At 43.2% G+C, this 18,978-nt stretch overlaps 1 protein-coding gene across 3 annotated transcripts in view; it reads left to right on the plus strand.

Annotated features, from left to right (window-relative positions):
* Positions 1-18,978, plus strand: part of ARHGAP20 (Rho GTPase activating protein 20) — a 109,746-nt gene that overhangs the window by 81,648 nt on the left and 9,120 nt on the right. For all 3 annotated transcript variants that reach the window (XM_034758816.1, XM_034758817.1, XM_034758818.1), the window contains 3 exons: positions 2,229-2,417; positions 13,058-13,236; positions 15,516-15,677. In XM_034758816.1, the coding sequence (XP_034614707.1) occupies positions 2,229-2,417; positions 13,058-13,236; positions 15,516-15,677 (530 nt within the window). The remainder of the gene's footprint in view (positions 1-2,228; positions 2,418-13,057; positions 13,237-15,515; positions 15,678-18,978) is intronic.

Below are 18,978 nucleotides of genomic sequence, written 5' to 3' on the forward strand. Positions count from 1 at the left end.
ATTTGTTTTACATTATTAACTGTCATATTAGAAATAAATAAAAAATGTGGTTTCGTATTTTTAATACTTCCCTGTCCTGTGGGTTTGCCTATCTTAAGGAAGACCCCAGACACAGTTGAGTTTTTTGATACTTTTCTGCAGAGAGCGCTCATGTGTTGTACCCTCTTAGCAATTGGAAAGTACCGTTTCTTTCTCCCCGAGATTTGTTATTTTACATTTTATAAACCTTGATCTAGCCCAGCGGTCGGCAACGTTTGGCATGCGGCTAGCCAGGGTAAGCACCCTAGCAGGCCGGGCCAGTTTATTTACCTGCTGATGCGGCAGGTTCAGCCGATCGCGGCCTCCACTGGCCGCGGTTCACCGTCCCGGGCCAATGGGCGCGGCGAGAAGCGGCGTGGGCGAGGGATGTGCTGGCCGCGGCTTCCCGCCGCCCCCATTGGCCCGGGACGGTGAACCGCGGCGAGTGGGTGTCGCGATCAGTTGAACCTGCCACGTCAGCAGGTAAATAAACTGGCCCGGTCCGCCAGGGTGCTTACCCTGGCAAGCCGCGTGCCAAACGTTGGCGACCCCTGATCTAGCCCCTCTATTCACACACCTTCTCTTTCTCATAGAACCAACCTGCTTTGTCATGTTTTCTCCTATATTGCCATAGCATACTTACAGGGTTCTCAGTCTCAGCAGATTCCTGGGGAATGGGTTTGCTAATGTACTTATGTCCTCTCTGCTGGCAGACTTTCCCCCTTTGCAGGAGTAGAACAAAATATTGGGTTTTTTGGTTGTGTGTGTTTTGTTTTTTTTACACAACCCCTCTCTGGTTTAGTAAGTAAGGTGATTAGATTGAGATTAGTTCTGGCCCATCTCTCATTTAATTCAAGAACTGATTCCCTTTCCATTTTTGAGAACCTTCCCTCCTTGGAACGTCGCATTGTTTACGCTTCATAACATTCTGCAAACAAACAGAAACAGGGAACAAGAACAATGTGCAGGTTTTCCCCATTCTCCTCTCTCCAACCTAACTGCAGCTAAATCATAGCATTCCTTCTCAGAGCAGCCTTAACTACAAACGCTTTACTGGCATCAGACAACATTCATATTTATAAAATGTCTTAATGTGTGCACCTTATAGACAATGTAAACTGTTTTGTCTTTGAAACATACCAGACTGTCATTCAGCATATTGTATGTAGTTTAGTTCAGACATAACTGCTGATGTGGCTTTATCTATAGGATCATAGAATGTAGAGATGGAAAAGACCTTTCAGTTCATTGAAGCTCTCCTTCTGCAAGTACAGAATATAATCCTTTCAATAGAAGACCTATTGGATGTTAAACTGATACTACACTTGATATTAACCCAAAGGTTTACTTGGAGAAGTTAAGGGCCCAGTTTTTAATCTCAAATTCTGCCTGCCGATGTGCATCTAACTGCAAGTGTTTCAGCTTTGTTCTGCCTATCATCCTTAATCAAGATTGCATCCACAAACAGATTTCAGATTACTCCTGGTCTACATACAGTTACACCAATTTAACATCACAACTTCAGTTCAACTTCTGTGTGTGTAGACAAGCCCTGAGGTAGTTCTTCTAGTGGAGTGTTTGTATGATTACTCCGAAATGAATAGACACTGAATAGTTCCCGTAGACTCCAATTGACCGTGGACGACTAGTTTCAGTTAACTGTGTGATTAACATTTCCTTCCTATTTCAACATCCTACAGAAACTGGAATTGTGTCCCCTTTGCCTGCCTAGTTACCAAGGCCAGGGAGGGGAGGTCACTTTCATGTTGAATCTAACGCTTTTTGTATGTTTTTAGCAAATAATGGCTACCAAAGCAGATAATGGCTACCAGGACTTTCATTTCTTGCCAGCTGCATGTGGAAAACCAGTACCTAGATTTTCTGCAGAGAAAATAAAGCAGTAAAAAGAATAAATACTGGATTCCAAAATTGTCAGTTGTAATTTTCTGATGGGCATTTGCACAATTTGACTAACAAAATTGGCCCGAATTTTCTTGTACCCAATGTAACTTTGACTACAGTGGAGTCAAAAATGACTTATGCCAGCAGAAATGAGAGGAGAATCAGAGTAGCTTTATCCTGAGGTTACCAGGAGAGAGAGAGAGAGTTGCAAGCCAGTGTACAAAAATCTGTTTTTTCTCTAAAGTAGATTGAATTTTGCTAGTCCCCAGTCAGTCCGAAATAGATTATTTTGATTTCTCTTTGAACAGGACACGAATATCCCTTTGGAATTAAAATGAGCCACATTCGAGATGCTGTGCCCCAGATACAGGAATCGAAAGACTGTGCCTACCCTCTTGACCTTCATGGGTCCTTCTTAATGGAACAGCTGCCCCGAGAGCTGCAGTGCCAGTTTATACTGAAGCCAAGTCGTCTGGCCTTGTGCGAGCAACTGAATGGTAAGTTGCTCCCCTTACAGAGGCATCATTCATTGAGAGAGTCTTCAGGTTCTCTCTCTGTTATAGAAAGCGGTCATGTGATGGGGGCATAAGATGTGGGGAATAGGGTCCAGATGTATGTTTCAGCTATATGAGAAATTTTACACTAGAATTCTCTTATTTGAGTTCACTGTATTTTTTTACACTTTTTTTTTTTGAACCAGGTTAAGTTTTTATGAAACTGCCTATCAAATGGTTTTTCCAAAACCAACAAAGCAATGGCCAAATCTCCTCCAGGCAGCCTGTTGGCTTATTTTAACAGTTTATTTGCTGATCAGAAAAATCATGTCTCCACAGGCCTTGCTTTTCTATAATGAGGCTGAACAGTTTTGTGGTTAAGGCACTGGAGTGGGACTCAGGAAATTTGGATTAAATTGTTGGCTATGCCCCACAGTTTGTGTCACCTCAGACAAGCCCCTTAGTCCTTGATGCAGCAAGGTGCTAACTTTAAGCACTTATTTCAATGGGACGACTCACATTCTTTTTTTTTAATTCGCTTATGATTAATTAAAAATATAATATATATATATGCAGAAAAAACAAGCATAAAGTACTATACACAAACTTCTCATAATACAGAAATGTTTCATATTAATCATTTGCTGCCTAACCTTAGCTATACTTGAAACATTTAATTATATTTATAATATGAATGATTAAAATATAAAGCAGCTATTTGTATTACACGATTTACAAACAAAATTTGTTTATAAAAAGTCCAACAAAACAAAGAAAAATTCTGAAGTTAGGATAAAGAAGAGAAGCCAAATTCAGAGGAGGGGGATAGAGATGGGGAGGGAAGGAAGTAGGCTGAGTGGAGGAGGAAGCGAGGGGCACCCATTCATTTCTTGCATGTGATTGTTTACACTGGGGCCAACCTGACTTGTCTCAAAAAGGGTGCAACACCTCATTAAAATCTCCTGCTATGATGATTGATTCTAGTGGGATATTAATTAGTTTGGGGAGAAAAAAATAATAATAAAAAAACTTGTATCACCTATATTGGGTCCATATATATTAGTCAGAGTGTATATAGAGCAGTGGTTTTCAAACTTCTTTTCTGACAATCCAGTTGAAGAAAATTGTTAATGCCTGCGACCCAATGGAGCTGGGGATGAAGGGGAAGGGGTTGGGGTGTGGAGGTGAGGGCTGCGGGGTTGGGGCCAGGAATGAGTGGTTCACAGTGTGGGAAGGGGCTCTCGGCTGGGGGTTGGGATGCAGGAGGGGGTCAGGGCTCTGGGCTGGGGGTGCAGGCTCTGGGGTGGGGCTGGGGATGAGGGGTTTGGGGTGCAGGAAGGGGCTCCAGGTTTGGGGGGGCTCAGGGCTGGGGCAGGGAATTGAGGCTTGGACTTACCTCTGCTGGCTCCCAATGAGTGGTGCAGTGGGGGTGTTAAGGCAGGCTTCCTGGCACCTTGAACCGCGCTACACCCCGGTAGCAGCCAGCAACAGGTCTGACTCCTAGGCGGAGACGCGCAAGCGGCTCCACGTGGCTCTCGCCTGCAAGCACTGACCCCGCCCCCAGCTCTCATAGGCTGGTTCCCGGCCAATGGGAGTGTGGAGATGGTGCTCAGGGTGGGGGCAGCGCGCAGAGCCCCATGGTCCCCCCGCCTAGGAACCGGATCTGCTGCTGGCCACTTCCGGGGCACAGCGCGGTGTCAGAACAGGTAGGAACTAGCCTGCCTTAGCCGGGCAACACCACCGATGGGACTTTTAATAGTCCAGTCAGCAGTGCTGACCAGAGCCGCCGTGACCCAGTGCCTTCCATTATGCGACCCAGTACTGGGTCGCGACCCATAGTTTGAAAACCACTAATAGAGAGAGTCCGAGATATTAGCCTTCTCCAGCAAAAATCTATCACCTTCATCTTTATTTACATCTCGAATTTGTAAATTGAGTCTTTTGTGAAACAATATTGCTACACTTTTGGCTGTAGAGGAGAAATCGTTAAACATCCCTTCCGACGTCTAACCCCTCCACAATTTCTCTGCCTCCAAGTCATTAAGGTAGGTTTCCTGTAGGAAGATAATATCTGCTTTCAGCGTTTTTAGGTGGGTGACAATTCTTTTTCTTTTTATCGAATGATCAATCCCTTTTATAGTCCAGGAAACACTATTTATAATATTAGCCATAAGGAGTGTTTAGGTCAAATATCTCTTTATCAGGCACCTGAATAGTGTCATTGCTTGGGTCATTGTTACTTCCAGATCTTAGGAATGGTATATCTGGGTTTCCCTTGACTGCCGTGGGGGCATGAGGGGGAGGGGAAAGGGGAGAAGGTAAGGCAGACCTGGAAAGGTAAAAGATAGGTATAATGTGGGAAACAAATAGGAAAAACTGAATAAAAAGAAATGAAGTGGTCAAAAGTGATCACAGATCACTTAAAAATACATAACCCTTATCCAAATGGAAATAGTACCTCAGTCCAGGAGGTTTACAAGGGGGTGACCTCATCACTCTGCCCCCCACCTCTTCAAAACACCCATGTGGGGTATAAGCTGGTTTCCCTCTAACTTTATAAAGAAGAAATAGTCTCATATCAAGGGAGGGAATGGTTTCTACACTGTTCACAACAACAAAAGGGGAAGAAGGCTAGTGTCTAAGGAACAAGTCTATAGGAGATACATAAGAAAGGTATACAAATAGTTTAACCTTATTCTAACATAACGGGATCATTTGCAGATAAGTGTTCATTGGCAGAACAGTTCTACCTAAACTTTACCCCCTAGAGTTTTGTCCACACTTGAGTATTGTGTGAACTCCATTGCCCAATAGCTACATCAGCAATGTAAATCAGCTTAACATTTATTTCAACTCATTTAACGAAAATAAAAACTAAAATAAACCACCTGAACTAATATTATTGGAAAAGACAACTGACCTTCTCATACTCTCAGTCTCAGTAATTTGGTGAATCATAACCAGCAATAATAATTATTCTTGGATAGGATTTTAGGAGATCAGATTTATTCACCATGGAGAATTGAACAGATTCATCATTAAACTGAAATCTTTATTCCATCGTTTAGATCTGGTATCTCTTTTATAAGTGTACATTTAGGGCAAATGGATTGAATATTTCCAGATTTACTATAAACCCTGAATCTCTGAATTAGATGGGGATGAAACCAAGTAAAATCATCAGGCAGGAAGATTTTTTTTAAAGGGGTGGGGGTGAGATAAGGGGTTGGAAAAGGTACCAAGAGGGAGAGTGCCTCAGATAGAAAATAGCATCACCCTGCTCTGTTGAGCCTTGCCGATCCACAGTGTAAGGGGTCCCCAGGTCCGAGGCAGTGATTTGCTTGGAGTCAGGATCTTGAGGTAGGTGGTGCTCCCTGTGCACTGAAATCATGAGTATCTTGCCTTCCTCTTTAACTTTGAAAGTAGCAGGGAAGGAAACGTAGTAGTCCAAACCCAATCCTTTCGATAGGGCTCTTGATCTATTGAATTTAGCCCTTTTTTCCAGCATATCCTTGGTGTAATCCAGGGGAATCATCAGCCTGTGTCCTTTCCATGTTAGATCTTTCAGTTCATGGGCTTTTTTAAGAATGAGTTCCTTAATATTGTATTTTTAAAATCTTACAATTATGGCCCGGGGCTTTGCATTTGGAGGGGGTTTGGCACAAGATAGCGGTGAGTGCTCTCAATCTCTAAGTTTGATTGGGGGCAGAGACAAAAGTGCTGGCAGGATGGTGGATAAAAATTCCACAGGCCTCCCTTTTTCCAGTCCCTCTGGGAGACCCACGAGTCTCAGATTCTTCCCTCCAGATCCTTAACCTTCTCTTGTGGTGCTTTAATAGTTCTTTCCTGTTGCTCTGCAGTTATATTCATACTACTCACTGTGTCTTCTTGTGAGGAGATTCTGTTCTCAGCGTCCTCTACTCTTGAGGCCAAGCCTCGCAAATTAGCTTGGAGCGTACTAGTAATATTTTTGATCTCCGTTGTATCGTCATATCTTTTTCTCAAGATAATCTGCTCACTTGAGATTTGTGGTAGCCAGTCCATATTTTCATCTGGCTTCAGAGAGGCAGCCTCTCCCTGGTCAGCCATCCTGGTTGCAAGAGGGCTGCCCAATAGCTTCTGCTTTTGGGTATTTTGTAGAAAGTCTGGAGACGGAACAGGGTCCATAATGATATTAAATCAAAAGAAAAGAGCTGTAGAATAATATCTGATGAAAATTAGATGGGGGGGGAAGTTATGGTGGTGGATTTTTGGAGGTGAGGAAGGAAGCTGTAAAGCGAGGCATCCACTGCCCTTCAAGTGGCTCCCAGAAGCAGACTACTCACATTCTTAAGGTTAGGCATGTACTTAAGTACATCTCTGCTTCCATGAACGGGGATAATAATACTCTTCCACCCTTTGTCTGTCTTATCTGTATCGGGCCCAACCCTGCATACTCTTGAACACATGCTTTATTTTGTGCAGTGACCTCAGTGAGACAGTTAAGCACACAAGTAAGATTTTTCAGGGCTGGGGCCTTAGACTGTAGACTCATTGGGGCAGAGACTCCCTTAATATGTGTTTTTTACTGCACTTAGCATACTGGGACCCTGATCTTAGTTGTCACCTCTTTGTGCTACTGTAGTATTAATAATAGTAGAAAATCATATATATGTAGAACTTCTTCATGTGCCTCACCAATTATTTTTATTTCCTGGATATAATTGCTCAGAGTGTATGCCTAGAACACCATTTTTAATGTATCTAGAAATTAAATATATGGGGGTTTGGTATGTGAAGGTATTACACATTACACAGGAAATTTAATTGCATTTTATATATAGTAAAATAATTTCCTTTCTACTCCCCCTCCCCCCAATGTTATGCAGCATCTATTACTTCATGGCATATTTTAGGAATGAGGCAATTAGTTAACAGGTGTGATTAGGTTTCTAGGCCCAGCGTGGCAGCTGACATTGACTGGCAAGAAAAAATAGAAATGCCAATCAACTCTCTCAAGTTCTAATGCAGACCCATTATCAATAGCACTGTGTAAACTGCTGGAGAGAAAGCAAGACTGCCTCTGGATCTGAGGCTAGGGGCAGTCCATGGATGATGCACAAGCATTGGGCAAAGTGTCAGTACGAGAGGCTATTTATTTATTTTTCTACTCTCCTCCTCATCTGATTGAGCAATACATCATTTTAAATTGCTTTATCGGTTCGCAAACCTGATTAACTTGTATGCTGCAGGATCCACTCTCCTTTCCTCTTCTTGGCTCCCACTCACAGATTAGTTTAGGAAATTGATAAGGACAGCAGCACAGAGGCCAGTAGCTGATCTCAGGCTGATCTTGAAATCAGCAAGCCAAAGGCTATGTGGCTGTTGTTGTTATGTAATTGCCAGGCACAATTCTGTCTCGGTATCAGAAGAGTTCACAACAAAGGGCAAGATTTGTATGTATGGTAACAGGTCTTATGGCTCATAATGCTGCCCCTCACTATTGTGGGATTAAGCTCAATTTATTCTCTTTTCCCTGAAATAGGATAAAATAGTTAACTTGGAAACGGAGCTTATACAAGTGTCCACTAAAACTTACAACTGAATGTGTAGCCAGTTAGGGATACAGTTGGCTCTAAACATGGTGGTTGTCCATGCACAACATGGTTAACATACAATTAGCAAGCACAGAGGCATAAGTGTTTCAATCATGTCATACTAAGCCATTGGCAAAGGTGAAATACTTTCACATTGCATAGATCAGTGGTTTTCAAACTTTTTTTCTGGCGACCCAGTTGAAGAAAATTGTTGGTGCCCTTGACCCAACGGAGCTGGGGATGAGGGGTTTGGGCTGTGGGAGGGGCTCAGGGCTGGGGCAAAGGGTTGGGATGCAGGAGTGAGGGTTGTGGGGTGGGCCCAGGAATGAGGGATTCAGGGTGTGAGAGGGAGCTCTGGGCTGGGCCAGGGGGTTGGGGTGTGGGAGGGGGTCAGGGCTCTGGGCTGGGGCTGGGGATGAGGGATTCAGGGTGTGAGTGGGGGCTCTGGGTTTGGGGGGGCTCAGGGCTGGGCAGGGGGTTGGAGTGTGGGCGGGAGTCAGGGCTGGGGCAGAGGGTTGGGGTGCGGGGGTGAGAGCTGCAGGGTGGGGCCAGGAATGAAGGGTTCAGGGCTTCGGGGAGCTAAGGGCTGGGTTGGGGGGTTGGGGCATGGGCTTACCTCAGGCGGCTCCCAGTCAGCTGTGCAGCAGGTGTGCAGAGGCAGGCTTCCTGCCTATCCTGGCACCGCAGACCGCGCTGTGCCCTGGAAGCGGCCAGCAGCAGCTCCGGCTCCTAGGCAGAGGTGTGCAAGCAGCTCTGGGTGGCTCTCGCCCGCAGGCACCACCCCCCAGCTCCCATTGTCTGTGAACTGGCCAATGGGAGTGCGGAGCCGGTGTTGAGGGCGGGGACAGCGCACGGAGCCCTGTGCCCTCCCTCCCCCCCCACCTATGAGCCAGACGTGCTGCTGGCCACTTCCAGGGCGCAGCGCGGTGTCAGAACAAGTAGGGACTAGCCTGCCTTAGCCGGGCAGCACCGCCGACGGGACTTTTAACGGCCCTGTCAGCAATGCTGACCAGAGCCGCCGCGACCCAGTGCCTTACATTCCGCGACCCGGTACTGGGCCGCAACCCGCAGTTTGAAAACCACTGGCATAGATTATACCCCCTAATAGCACAATTCTGTACAAGTTGGCCGCTCCTCCTCCTCCTCCATCACTATGCATTAGGACATATTTGAGTGCATTGAGCCATGTGATACTGGTGCCACACTCCCTTATTGAGGCAGTGTGAATTAATTCCCTGGATTTTCCCATAATGCACAGGCACACACACAGGCAGCCTGGTAGATGGTGACATGTGAACACAGTTAACAAATGATTGTAATGTGAAAAAAAAATTGCTGTGTGGACAGAATTCAACTCTGTTTATTGTAACTGAGTCAGATGGCTGTGCCATGACCTGGTTACAAAAACATAGTCTATGTACAGCGAGGAAAGGACCTACACATGCGTGTTCCTTCTTTAGGGGCTTTATAGCATATAACGTTGATAACGAAGTTAATTGCATCATCATGATTAAAAATGCTTGTAAGCTCATGTCTATCAAATGAATATCATAAACATATATTTACTTAACATTTAACTTCAAATATTTGAACAGTGAGAACTGTTTGTCTGGCATCCAAATTGTTCTTTAATCATCTGGTAAAAAGGAGACCAGAGTACAGTAGATTGGTCTCATCACAAAAATAGTCTCATAAACTTGGAAGGATTCAGTAGTTACAGATTTGGTCCAAAAAGACCCCAGATGGTTCAATAAATTCCAGAGGTTTTATTTAGTATTCAGATTGTTTCCTAGGCCTGGTCTACACTAACCTCCCCAATTCAAACTAAGGTACGCAACTTCAGCTACGTGAATAACGTAGCTGAAGTCGACGTATCTTAGTTCGAACTTACCGTGGTCCAGACACGGCAGGCAGGCTCCCCCGTCGACTCCGCGTACTCCTCACACCGAGCAGGATTACCGGAGTCGACGGGGAGCACTTCTGGGTTCGATTTATTGTGTCCAGACAAGACGCGATAAATCGAACCCAGAAGTTCGATTGCCTGCTGCCGAACCAGCGCGTAAGTATAGACAAGCCCTTAGTAGTTCATGAAATTGGGGAAATCCAGTCACACTGTGTAGCACCATGTTGATTAGAATACTGCATGTGAATAGGACTCCCTGCACCTAATGTAAAACGTGGACAGCTCTGATTCTGAAACACATCAGTATCGCTAACTCTCACTGGGCCAGATTCATTAACTCCAAACTTATTTGCAACCAACGTGCTATAATGTGTTCCCCATTTTGGCCCAGAAGAACCCAGTGGCACCAGATTGTTCTCAAAATAGCATCCTCCACATACAGTGTGACCTCCCATGCAGCTACATGGAGGACTCCATTTTAAAGAGCAAAACAGTGGAGGACCGCGCAGTGTGACCTCTTGCACTGTATGTGCATAGCCATACTGGCAGGGGCTGAGAACCTGAACTTAAAATATCCAGACTGCACCGCTGCCCAGAGGAGACCCTAGGAATACAAAGTTTGTGTTCCAAAGTATGGAAGTACTGCCTTCAGCACAATGAATAAGCTGCCTGTCTCTCAGCCATGTCAGAGCTTCTCTCTGTATCTTAACTTAGCACATGTTTAAGCAAAGAAAGACCTTACATGTCTCTCCGTCCCCCAGCTCTTCTCCTTGATATCTCCCATTTCCCTTGAGCTGTAAATGAACTAATATTGGGGTAGCTTTACTGTCCTTAGAATCTCTTTGTGGCCACACGATGTTTCTTTGTGCTGCTCAGCCATTGTCAATTTTTGACACAATGCTGGTGTTTCATTGTTTTAGGCTACTTGTTGGTTTCTGTCCCAGTGTTTTCAAGAATTTTGAATTGGTCCTCTTCAAATAGGAAGAAATCTTCTCTGGCTTGACAGTGAGATTTAAATGCTAACAAGCCAGTGGCCAAGTGGAACAGCTGTCTCTCCAGGACTTTGTTCTGGTGATGGCTCTACAGAAAGTGTTTTTGAGGGGGATATACCAGCATCAGAAGCGGACCTCATAACACCAGGCTTAGGACTCTCACTTAGTTTGACCAATGAGTTATTGCCTTGCGGAGCTGGAGATAAAGAAAAGTTTCCATTGAGATTGGCTCAACCACTCTGCTGTCACAAAAGAAAGGCTGAAATGTTCTTAGTTGCAACATTGTTCATTTACTTAGACACATTTCTGAAATTTCATAACAGTTTTTCACCAGCGTGGGGGTGACCTGGCTAAATTCCAGATTGGGTAATAATTCTGCTTACCTAAATTCCTCCTATAGTTTTACTTCTGTTCCGCTCCCTGATCTAGATAATAATAATAATTGTTGGAGTGCACGGTTAAACAGATGCTGTTTCTCTCCCAAACGGTGGCTGCATTTCCTTGAAATGGTCCTTTTTTTGTTTGCATAATTTTTTTAAGTGCTTTGGCCTCTTGGAATTGAAGGAAATAACATGAAGCTAGTAATTGTTCCTAATTTTTAAGATAAATTCCCTTAAGTTTTAATATATTATTCCTTATTCTGCAAAATAGAAGCTCTCTTTAATTTTTCCTTTCAATGGGCTCAATGTATTTATTGCCAGAACAGAGCATAAGTATGTACTTGCTATTGTAAAAACAGAACTCGCAGTGTAGTAAACCTTAGCAAACCATAACAAAAATTGAGTTTTTAGACATTAGAGGTTAGTTGCTTTCTTCCAAAGCATGACATGTGAAAGCACAATCTTAAACTTTGTCAGGCTTATCTTTCATGAAGCTTCGGTTCGTTTTAAATTTATATCCTCATTTTCTTTATGGAAAGTAGTTTTCATCAGCTTGTAATGTTAAAACATTCAAGTTTTGAGTTACTCTAACTTTCCTGTCTAATTGTAATGAAATGAATTCCCCCACTCCCAATGGGAACGTAATCTCCTACAATGGAATGATGTATAACAGAAGCCACTAGTGACGCTAAAAGCATGTGCGATAAAGTATGCGATATAAAAGTCTATATTGTACTGAAATCCATGCTTATAGAAGTAACACGCCTGGATTCTAGCAATGTAGAACCCTTCTGCGGGATGAAAGACCCAACATATGGAAAGGTTCATAGAGGTTTAAGGATCCTGTATACCTGAATCAGATGACTTTGGAGAAAAAAGAAAAGGCAAAATGTGTGTGTGTGTGTGTGTGTGTGTGTGTATTAGTTTTTCTATCTCATATTTCCACCATAAAGTTGCCAACACAACCCTCCAAAATACCCTTTGCTGTTAAGCCAGAATTTATATAGAATGACAGATAAACATGAGGGAATCCATTTTCTATTTAAGATTGCCTTGGTTTCCTTCTCTTTGTGCTGTAAAGAAGAGCTTCCGTCAGTAGTGCAGTTCGGAGCTTTCACTGTTACCGTACCTCATGAAAACCATCAAAAAGAATGAAGAATAACCAAGCCCATTGGTGTGTTGTCATCATGATGACGTGCCAGCTGGTAGACATTGATTAAAGAGCAGGCACTGGTTCTTGAGCATCGGTCGGCAAATGCTTGGAGCAAGAACACAGATACACTCGCTCTGGGGAAAAAGAGTCGGAAAGGCAACTGTTTTTTTCTGTTGGCTGTTAATGCTCCTTCCCCCATCAGCTTATTCATTGATGTTAGTTGTGCAGAGGCTGCTCCAGCCCATTGCCAGTGGGAACTGGAATGTCAAGGTACAGCAGCCAGGAAGAGAAGAATTTCTTCTTCAAAAAAGAGGCTCTGTGGTTTTTGTGGATGTGGGTGGGAACAATCTAGATGCATGTAAACTCAGTGGGCTGGTTTTCTTAATCCTACATTTAGAGGTAAGAGTTCCGGCTGCAGTCTAGCAATGCAGTGCAGATATGTGTGATCCTTTTTGAATGCTTGGATAATAAAGCATGTTCTCTGTGTCTGCACACCAATGGAATAGGCTGAGCCAGACCGAGGAGTTGGTTGTGTTCATGAAACTTTTCCATCTGAAACCATAGCAACCACTACAAAAGTAATATTAGAAACAGAACTGAAATACATTTCTTCTAATAAACACCTCACTTTTTCCCCAGAACTAAGCCAAAAGCCATTTAAAAGGAAAAAATCGATCATAAACTGGGCCTTTTGGCGTGGTCCGGGCACTCAGCTGGACAATATACCACTGTCTCCAACATCTCCTGTTCCAGGGAAACTCTTTGGTCTGTCGCTGCCAGCCATCTGTGAGAATGACAATCTGCCCAAACCTGTCTTGGTAAGTCACGGATTCTGGGCTAGCTATTAAATATTTGGGATTTCTTTGCATAGGAAATGAGAAGGTTGGGGGTTAGGTAGCCACGACACTGAAATGATCCTCCATAGAGAAACCAGGAGGAAATGTTCTCTCCAGTTTTGAGCCGGAACTTTGGCTGTCAACACAAATTGCAGCAAATGTTTGTAAAATGTGGTCAGACCTGGTTAATACAAATCAGTCTGCAAATTGTATGTAATCAGGCTGAAGGTTTTTTAAAACTAATCTATCTTTTCTGCATGGGCCTGGTTCTGTAACTCTCTCTCATGCAAGTAGTCCCTACTCCTCAATAGGAGTATGTACTACTCAACAGAAGTGTTGTGGAATCAGGCTTCTAAGTCTAAGGGCCAGATCTTCAGCTGGTGTAAATCAGGGGAGATCCTGTGAAGTCAATGGAGCTACATCAATTTACACCAGTGGAGGATCTGGCTCTTATGCTTGCCCTTGGTATGTTCTCCCCACATCACTCAGGGATGTTCATACCAGGACTCTTCAGGACATTCCAGAGCATTGTTTGTTTTCTAGCTGCAGTCTTTACGAATTTTGATAATTTTAGGGTATCCAATTTAACCCTCCAGAGATGAGCTCTAGTTTACCTTAGGAATCTATTCTAGAACTATTAGGTCCTTCAAGCCCAATGCAGCCACTGATGTGTTCTGAGAATCATTCTCAAACTTGAATCCTTTTGGAACTTTTGTTTGGGAAAAGTAAAGTTACTAGGTGCACGGACATCACTTGGTACAATTAGTAGTTTGAGTCTGAAAAACTTATGTTGTTTAAGTCCCAAAAAGTGACTTTCTTAAAATTCATGCAGCATCCTTGGAGAATGAAACACGGCATCTGGGATGCTATATGGAGAAGGCAAAGCTGAAGGTGTTAAAGCCCCACGCAGGTTGCGAGTCTCTGCTTTAAAGCATTATAACCTGCATTCTAAATTGAAAGGGTTGTTTTAGTTTTTATCTTACAAAAAGCAGGTCAAACCATTAACTCGTCGCCCTAAAACATTGACCAGTTTTGTTTGTTGGCCAAACCTTCGTTCTCAAGTTGAGATCTTGCATTGCAGGATTTAGCTCATTTTTAACAAATGAGCTCCCAATCTTTGCAAAGAAAGGGGAAATACTGCTCTGAGTACTGCTGGCTTGAATGGTGCCCCTATAAAGGTATTTGCACGTAGATGGACAGTTGGCTCCCAACTTCTGAAAGAAGAGGAATGTTAAAGAAGTAGACTTTAAAAATAGTTTCCATTTGGCATATTTGCATTGCTGCGCTTCAGGAAGACCTACCCAGCAGCCCAGACTGCAAAATTAGCCAAAAGCTACTTTTCAGCGATTACAGTTCTAATGACTCAATTTAATGATAATACATTCTCCACCAGCCACCATTCCCCTGCCGTCGGCTCAGAGATCCTTCCTTAAAACAAACAGTCCTCGATTGCTTTGTGACCTACTTATTTTCCTTTTTTTAAATAGTTTGGTCTTCAGACAAATGTGTGTTTGTGTGTGTGTGTCTATATATATATATATATATATAAATATATATATATATATATAAATATATATATATATATATATAGAATATATATCACTATTTTAAAAAAAATCCTAAATAAAACACTCCATGGAGTAAAGTACTGGTCACACAGAGTAAGGGTGGCAGAATAAGGGCTGACGCTTAATGAGGATTTAGAAGTGGAGATTAATATGAAATGAGAAGTACCTACTAGCTATGATAAAATTATGTTAGGCTGTTCAGGCTACAAATTGATCATCAGCTGGGCCAGAAACCTTAGCACATAGTTTGCAGCAATGCTGAACAAACAGGTGACTGGAGGTTTGACACCTCCCTGTGAAGCATCTGGCTGTAGCCACTGTCAGACAGGATACTATGCTAGATGGACTATTGCTCTCTTCCTGTGCAGCAGTATAAACTGGCTGATATTTGCACAGTGCTTTGAAGAGGTAATGTGCTAGATCAGTGTTGAGTAATATTATTATATTGGGTGAGGATATTCGCACAGCTTGTTTAAAGAAATGTTTTCTCAACTCAGTGCCGCAGACCATAGCTTTAATGAGGGTTCGGTGGCAAAGCCCATGGAATAGAGAATATACCCTGATGTGTTTTTGACTTGTGAATCTTCGTAGGACGTTTGCACATGTGGAAAAAGGATAAAGCCACATCTTAATAGTTAACAGATAAAGAAGCTATATGTAAGGAAGGCTATCTGGCTTTTTAATTTTGCACAGGACATGCTTTCCTTCCTTTACAAAGAGGGGCCTTTTACCAGGGGTATTTTCAGACGCTCAGCAAATGCGAAATCCTGCCGAGAGCTCAAGGAGAAGCTTAATTTGGGAGCTGAAGTGCACCTAGCTTGTGAATCCATATTTGTGACCGCCTCAGTGTTTAAGGTATGCAAAGAGCTTTACTTCTCTCTCCTTGAGGGCCGGGGGGTGGGAGGAGGGATATGACAACTAGTCAATTTGTTTTCTGCAACAGGAGTTTATTTTTATTTTTTAAAACTTGCCTCCGATCTCATTTAGAACCTGATCCTCCAAGTCCTCTAGCTCTCCTTAAAGTCTGTGGGAGTTCTTTGCAGGCTTGGGCCCTTATTCTGTAAAGATGCTATAAAGTACAAGATTCTTGTGCTTCCCAAAATATTCTGGTTTATTTCTCTGTGGATTATCTTTGCATAAGGACTAGTATGTTCATAACAGTATTGTTTCATGCAGAGAACATCCAGAATTCATAACCAGCCTATTTGGGAGAGTTTTGTCTGATGTGTATTTGTATATAAATCTCAAATATGGACTAGCATATTTACCCTGTTGTTTTATTACCCTTCACATGTTTACGTACAATGGGTGCTCGTAATCTCCATTGATATATGTTCAAGTAGTGTCTCTAGGAGGATTTTTTTAACAGAGGCCTTGGCTACACTTGCAAGTTACAGCGCAGTAAAGCCTCCCCCAGCGCTGTAACTCACTCCCTGTCCACACTGGCAGGGCACTTACAGCGCTGTATCTCCCTGGGTACACTGCTGCAGGTACTCCACATCTCCGAGAGGAATAACAGCTGCAGCGGAGTGGCTATGACTCACGGGTGTGAGTGTAAATGCTTGCAGCGCTGTACTAATCACCTTGTCAAGTGGCCGATCCTCTCCATTGTTGTGACGGCTGCAGGAATGCGGAAGTGCCGGTTTCAAAGCCCGTATCACAGAGAAAAGCAAACAGTTTGCAGCTTGCTTTGAGTGAGTAAATGAATGAGCAGGGGACCGGGAGTTCGGAACTTGCAAAATAGAGAGCTGACATGCTCCAAAAAGCACTCTCTCTTCCCCCACACTCCCTGTCACAATCCACCCCACCCCACCCCACGTTTTGAAAAGCACGTTGCAGCCACATGAATGCTGGGATAGCTGCCCATAATGCACCGCTCCCAACACAGCTGCAAATGTGGCAAGTGTGGCCACACCACTGCGCTGGCAGCTGTCAGTGTGGACAGACTGCAGCACTTTTCCCTACTCAGCTGTATGAAGACAGGTTTACCTCACAGCGCTGTACAGCTGTAAGTGTAGCCAAGGCCAGAGAATTTTTCACTTGACCACAGCTCAAAGAGCCGAGAAGCTCTTGCTGCCATTCCTGATGCCTATGAGTTGTTGCCTCTCATCATGTTGAAATGGTCTGCCCTCTAGTGGTTGGAGGTCTTAAAATGTGCTGCTGTTACTACTGACAGTAAATGGAAATTCTCCATTAGCTCAAGAGATCTTGAACAATTCAAGGAATGAAGTTAGATCCCTGCATTGGGGTTTACACGGAATCAGATTCCTCCTTGTGCTGTGCTGCTGCTGTTAATGTTCACTGGAAAAAAGAGACGCTCTCTGGATAACATGAAGACATAAGGAAAAGCACACCTGTTCCTTTTAAAGAAATCAAATGGTGGTTGTGGGAAACTGGTTTTGTAGTGTACAGAAGAGAAGAAAATAAGACCTGAATGTGGAATAATATCTGTGCTTGTAAAGATGGTGAAATATCTTCCCCAAACTTCTGCACAAAAGTGTTTTGGTTTCACCCTTACAAATTGTTTGACACTCTCCAGATTTTGTTTTTCTGCACAATTTGACACGAGTTTCTTCGTCTTCAGCTAGAACATGTGAAATTTGTATTCTCAATACCAAAGCCATTGAATGAATTTGACTCATGCTTGCACCTTTGCACAGGAAACACCACTTAAACCCTCAAAATAGTGCCAAAATGGTGCTGATCCTCTGCCCTGGCATACGCTTCACCTCACTGTGCCCATTTTTCACATCACAATAGGGTTTGTTTTGTTTGTGGAAAAGTGGCCTGTTTGAGGTTTAAAATAAACATATGAAACAGGGCAAAATTTTGGGGGTGAAATGAGCCCCCTTATTTTGTTTGTAGCAAAAAGGGGGGGGAAGCATTGTAGTACTTTTTTCCATTTCATTGCATCTAGTACTCAAACCTGCAAAGTGCTGAGCAGCGTGGCCCTCACCCAGCAAAGCATTTCAACATGCGCTTAACTTTAAGCATATGAGTTACCCTATTGGCTCCAATGGGACTATTCCTGTGTCTCAAGTTAAGCAACTGCTGAAGTGCTTTGCTGGATTGGGACCCTGTTTATTACCGCAAATTTTAGGTGGAAATCCTAATTTTCATTGCAGTCGTCCCAAAAATAGATGGGGAAAGAGGGTGTACATGTCTGATGTCAAAGAAAAACCTGTTTGTGTAATATGCATCATAGAGATGGTTCAAAAGTTCATGTGGTAAAGCATGATCCCATTTAAGGCTGGCAAAGTCAGTGGGATCTGCTGAGTAAGTGCTAATTGTACATTTAAGCTGCTAGGAGAGTGAATTTTCCTGCCACTTGAAAACTAGACAGAAAACTGAATTCATGTACCGTGCTCTGGGGGGACTCCTCCCTTGATTTACCTTGCTTTAATGTTCTTTGGAAGTGCCCACCTCAGACCTTGTATGTGAAGAGTTTCCCCAAGGTGTGAATCAAACATCAGTGAAGAATATTTCCTGCCACTTGAATGAGGGAGCCATGCAATATGCAGCTACTCTGGTTCATTATAGGAACACTGGAGACCAGAACTGAGCTTTGTGTCTGTAATTCAGGGAAGTACAAGCCTTATTTTGAAGAGAATGAGCAGGCAGAACTAACTTACTTTAATTTTTGTCATCAAAATCAATCTGTTCGTTGGCAGTCCTGTGACAGTCACAAACTGAACACAAAATAATTTGTACATAAACACATGGTAATATGGGCCTAATTCGGCACCACTGAAGCCAATGGAATTTTTACCAGTGATTTCAATGGCTCAGGATCAGGCCCTATAGGAAAATTATTGTAAAACTTATTGCTTGTCTACACTAGAAATTTGTACCACTTTAACTGTACTGGTACAGTTAAGGTGCCACCGCCAACTTGTGACTGCAGTTATATCAGTATAAAGGTGTTTTATACGAGTGTAGCTACTCCCATACAGGAAGGAGAATAACTGTACCAGTATAAGGCAACAGAGGGTCCTGTGGCACCTTTAAGACTAACAGAAGTATTGGGAGCATAAGCTTTCGTGGGTAAGAACCTCACTTCTTCAGATGCAAGTCTGAAGAAGTGAGGTTCTTACCCACGAAAGCTTATGCTCCCAATACTTCTGTTAGTCTTAAATCCCACGGCTTGGAGCAAGCA

The sequence above is a fragment of the Trachemys scripta genome, chromosome 1 (assembly GCF_013100865.1).
Source record: "Trachemys scripta elegans isolate TJP31775 chromosome 1, CAS_Tse_1.0, whole genome shotgun sequence".
Classification (NCBI taxonomy): Eukaryota; Metazoa; Chordata; order Testudines; family Emydidae; genus Trachemys; species Trachemys scripta.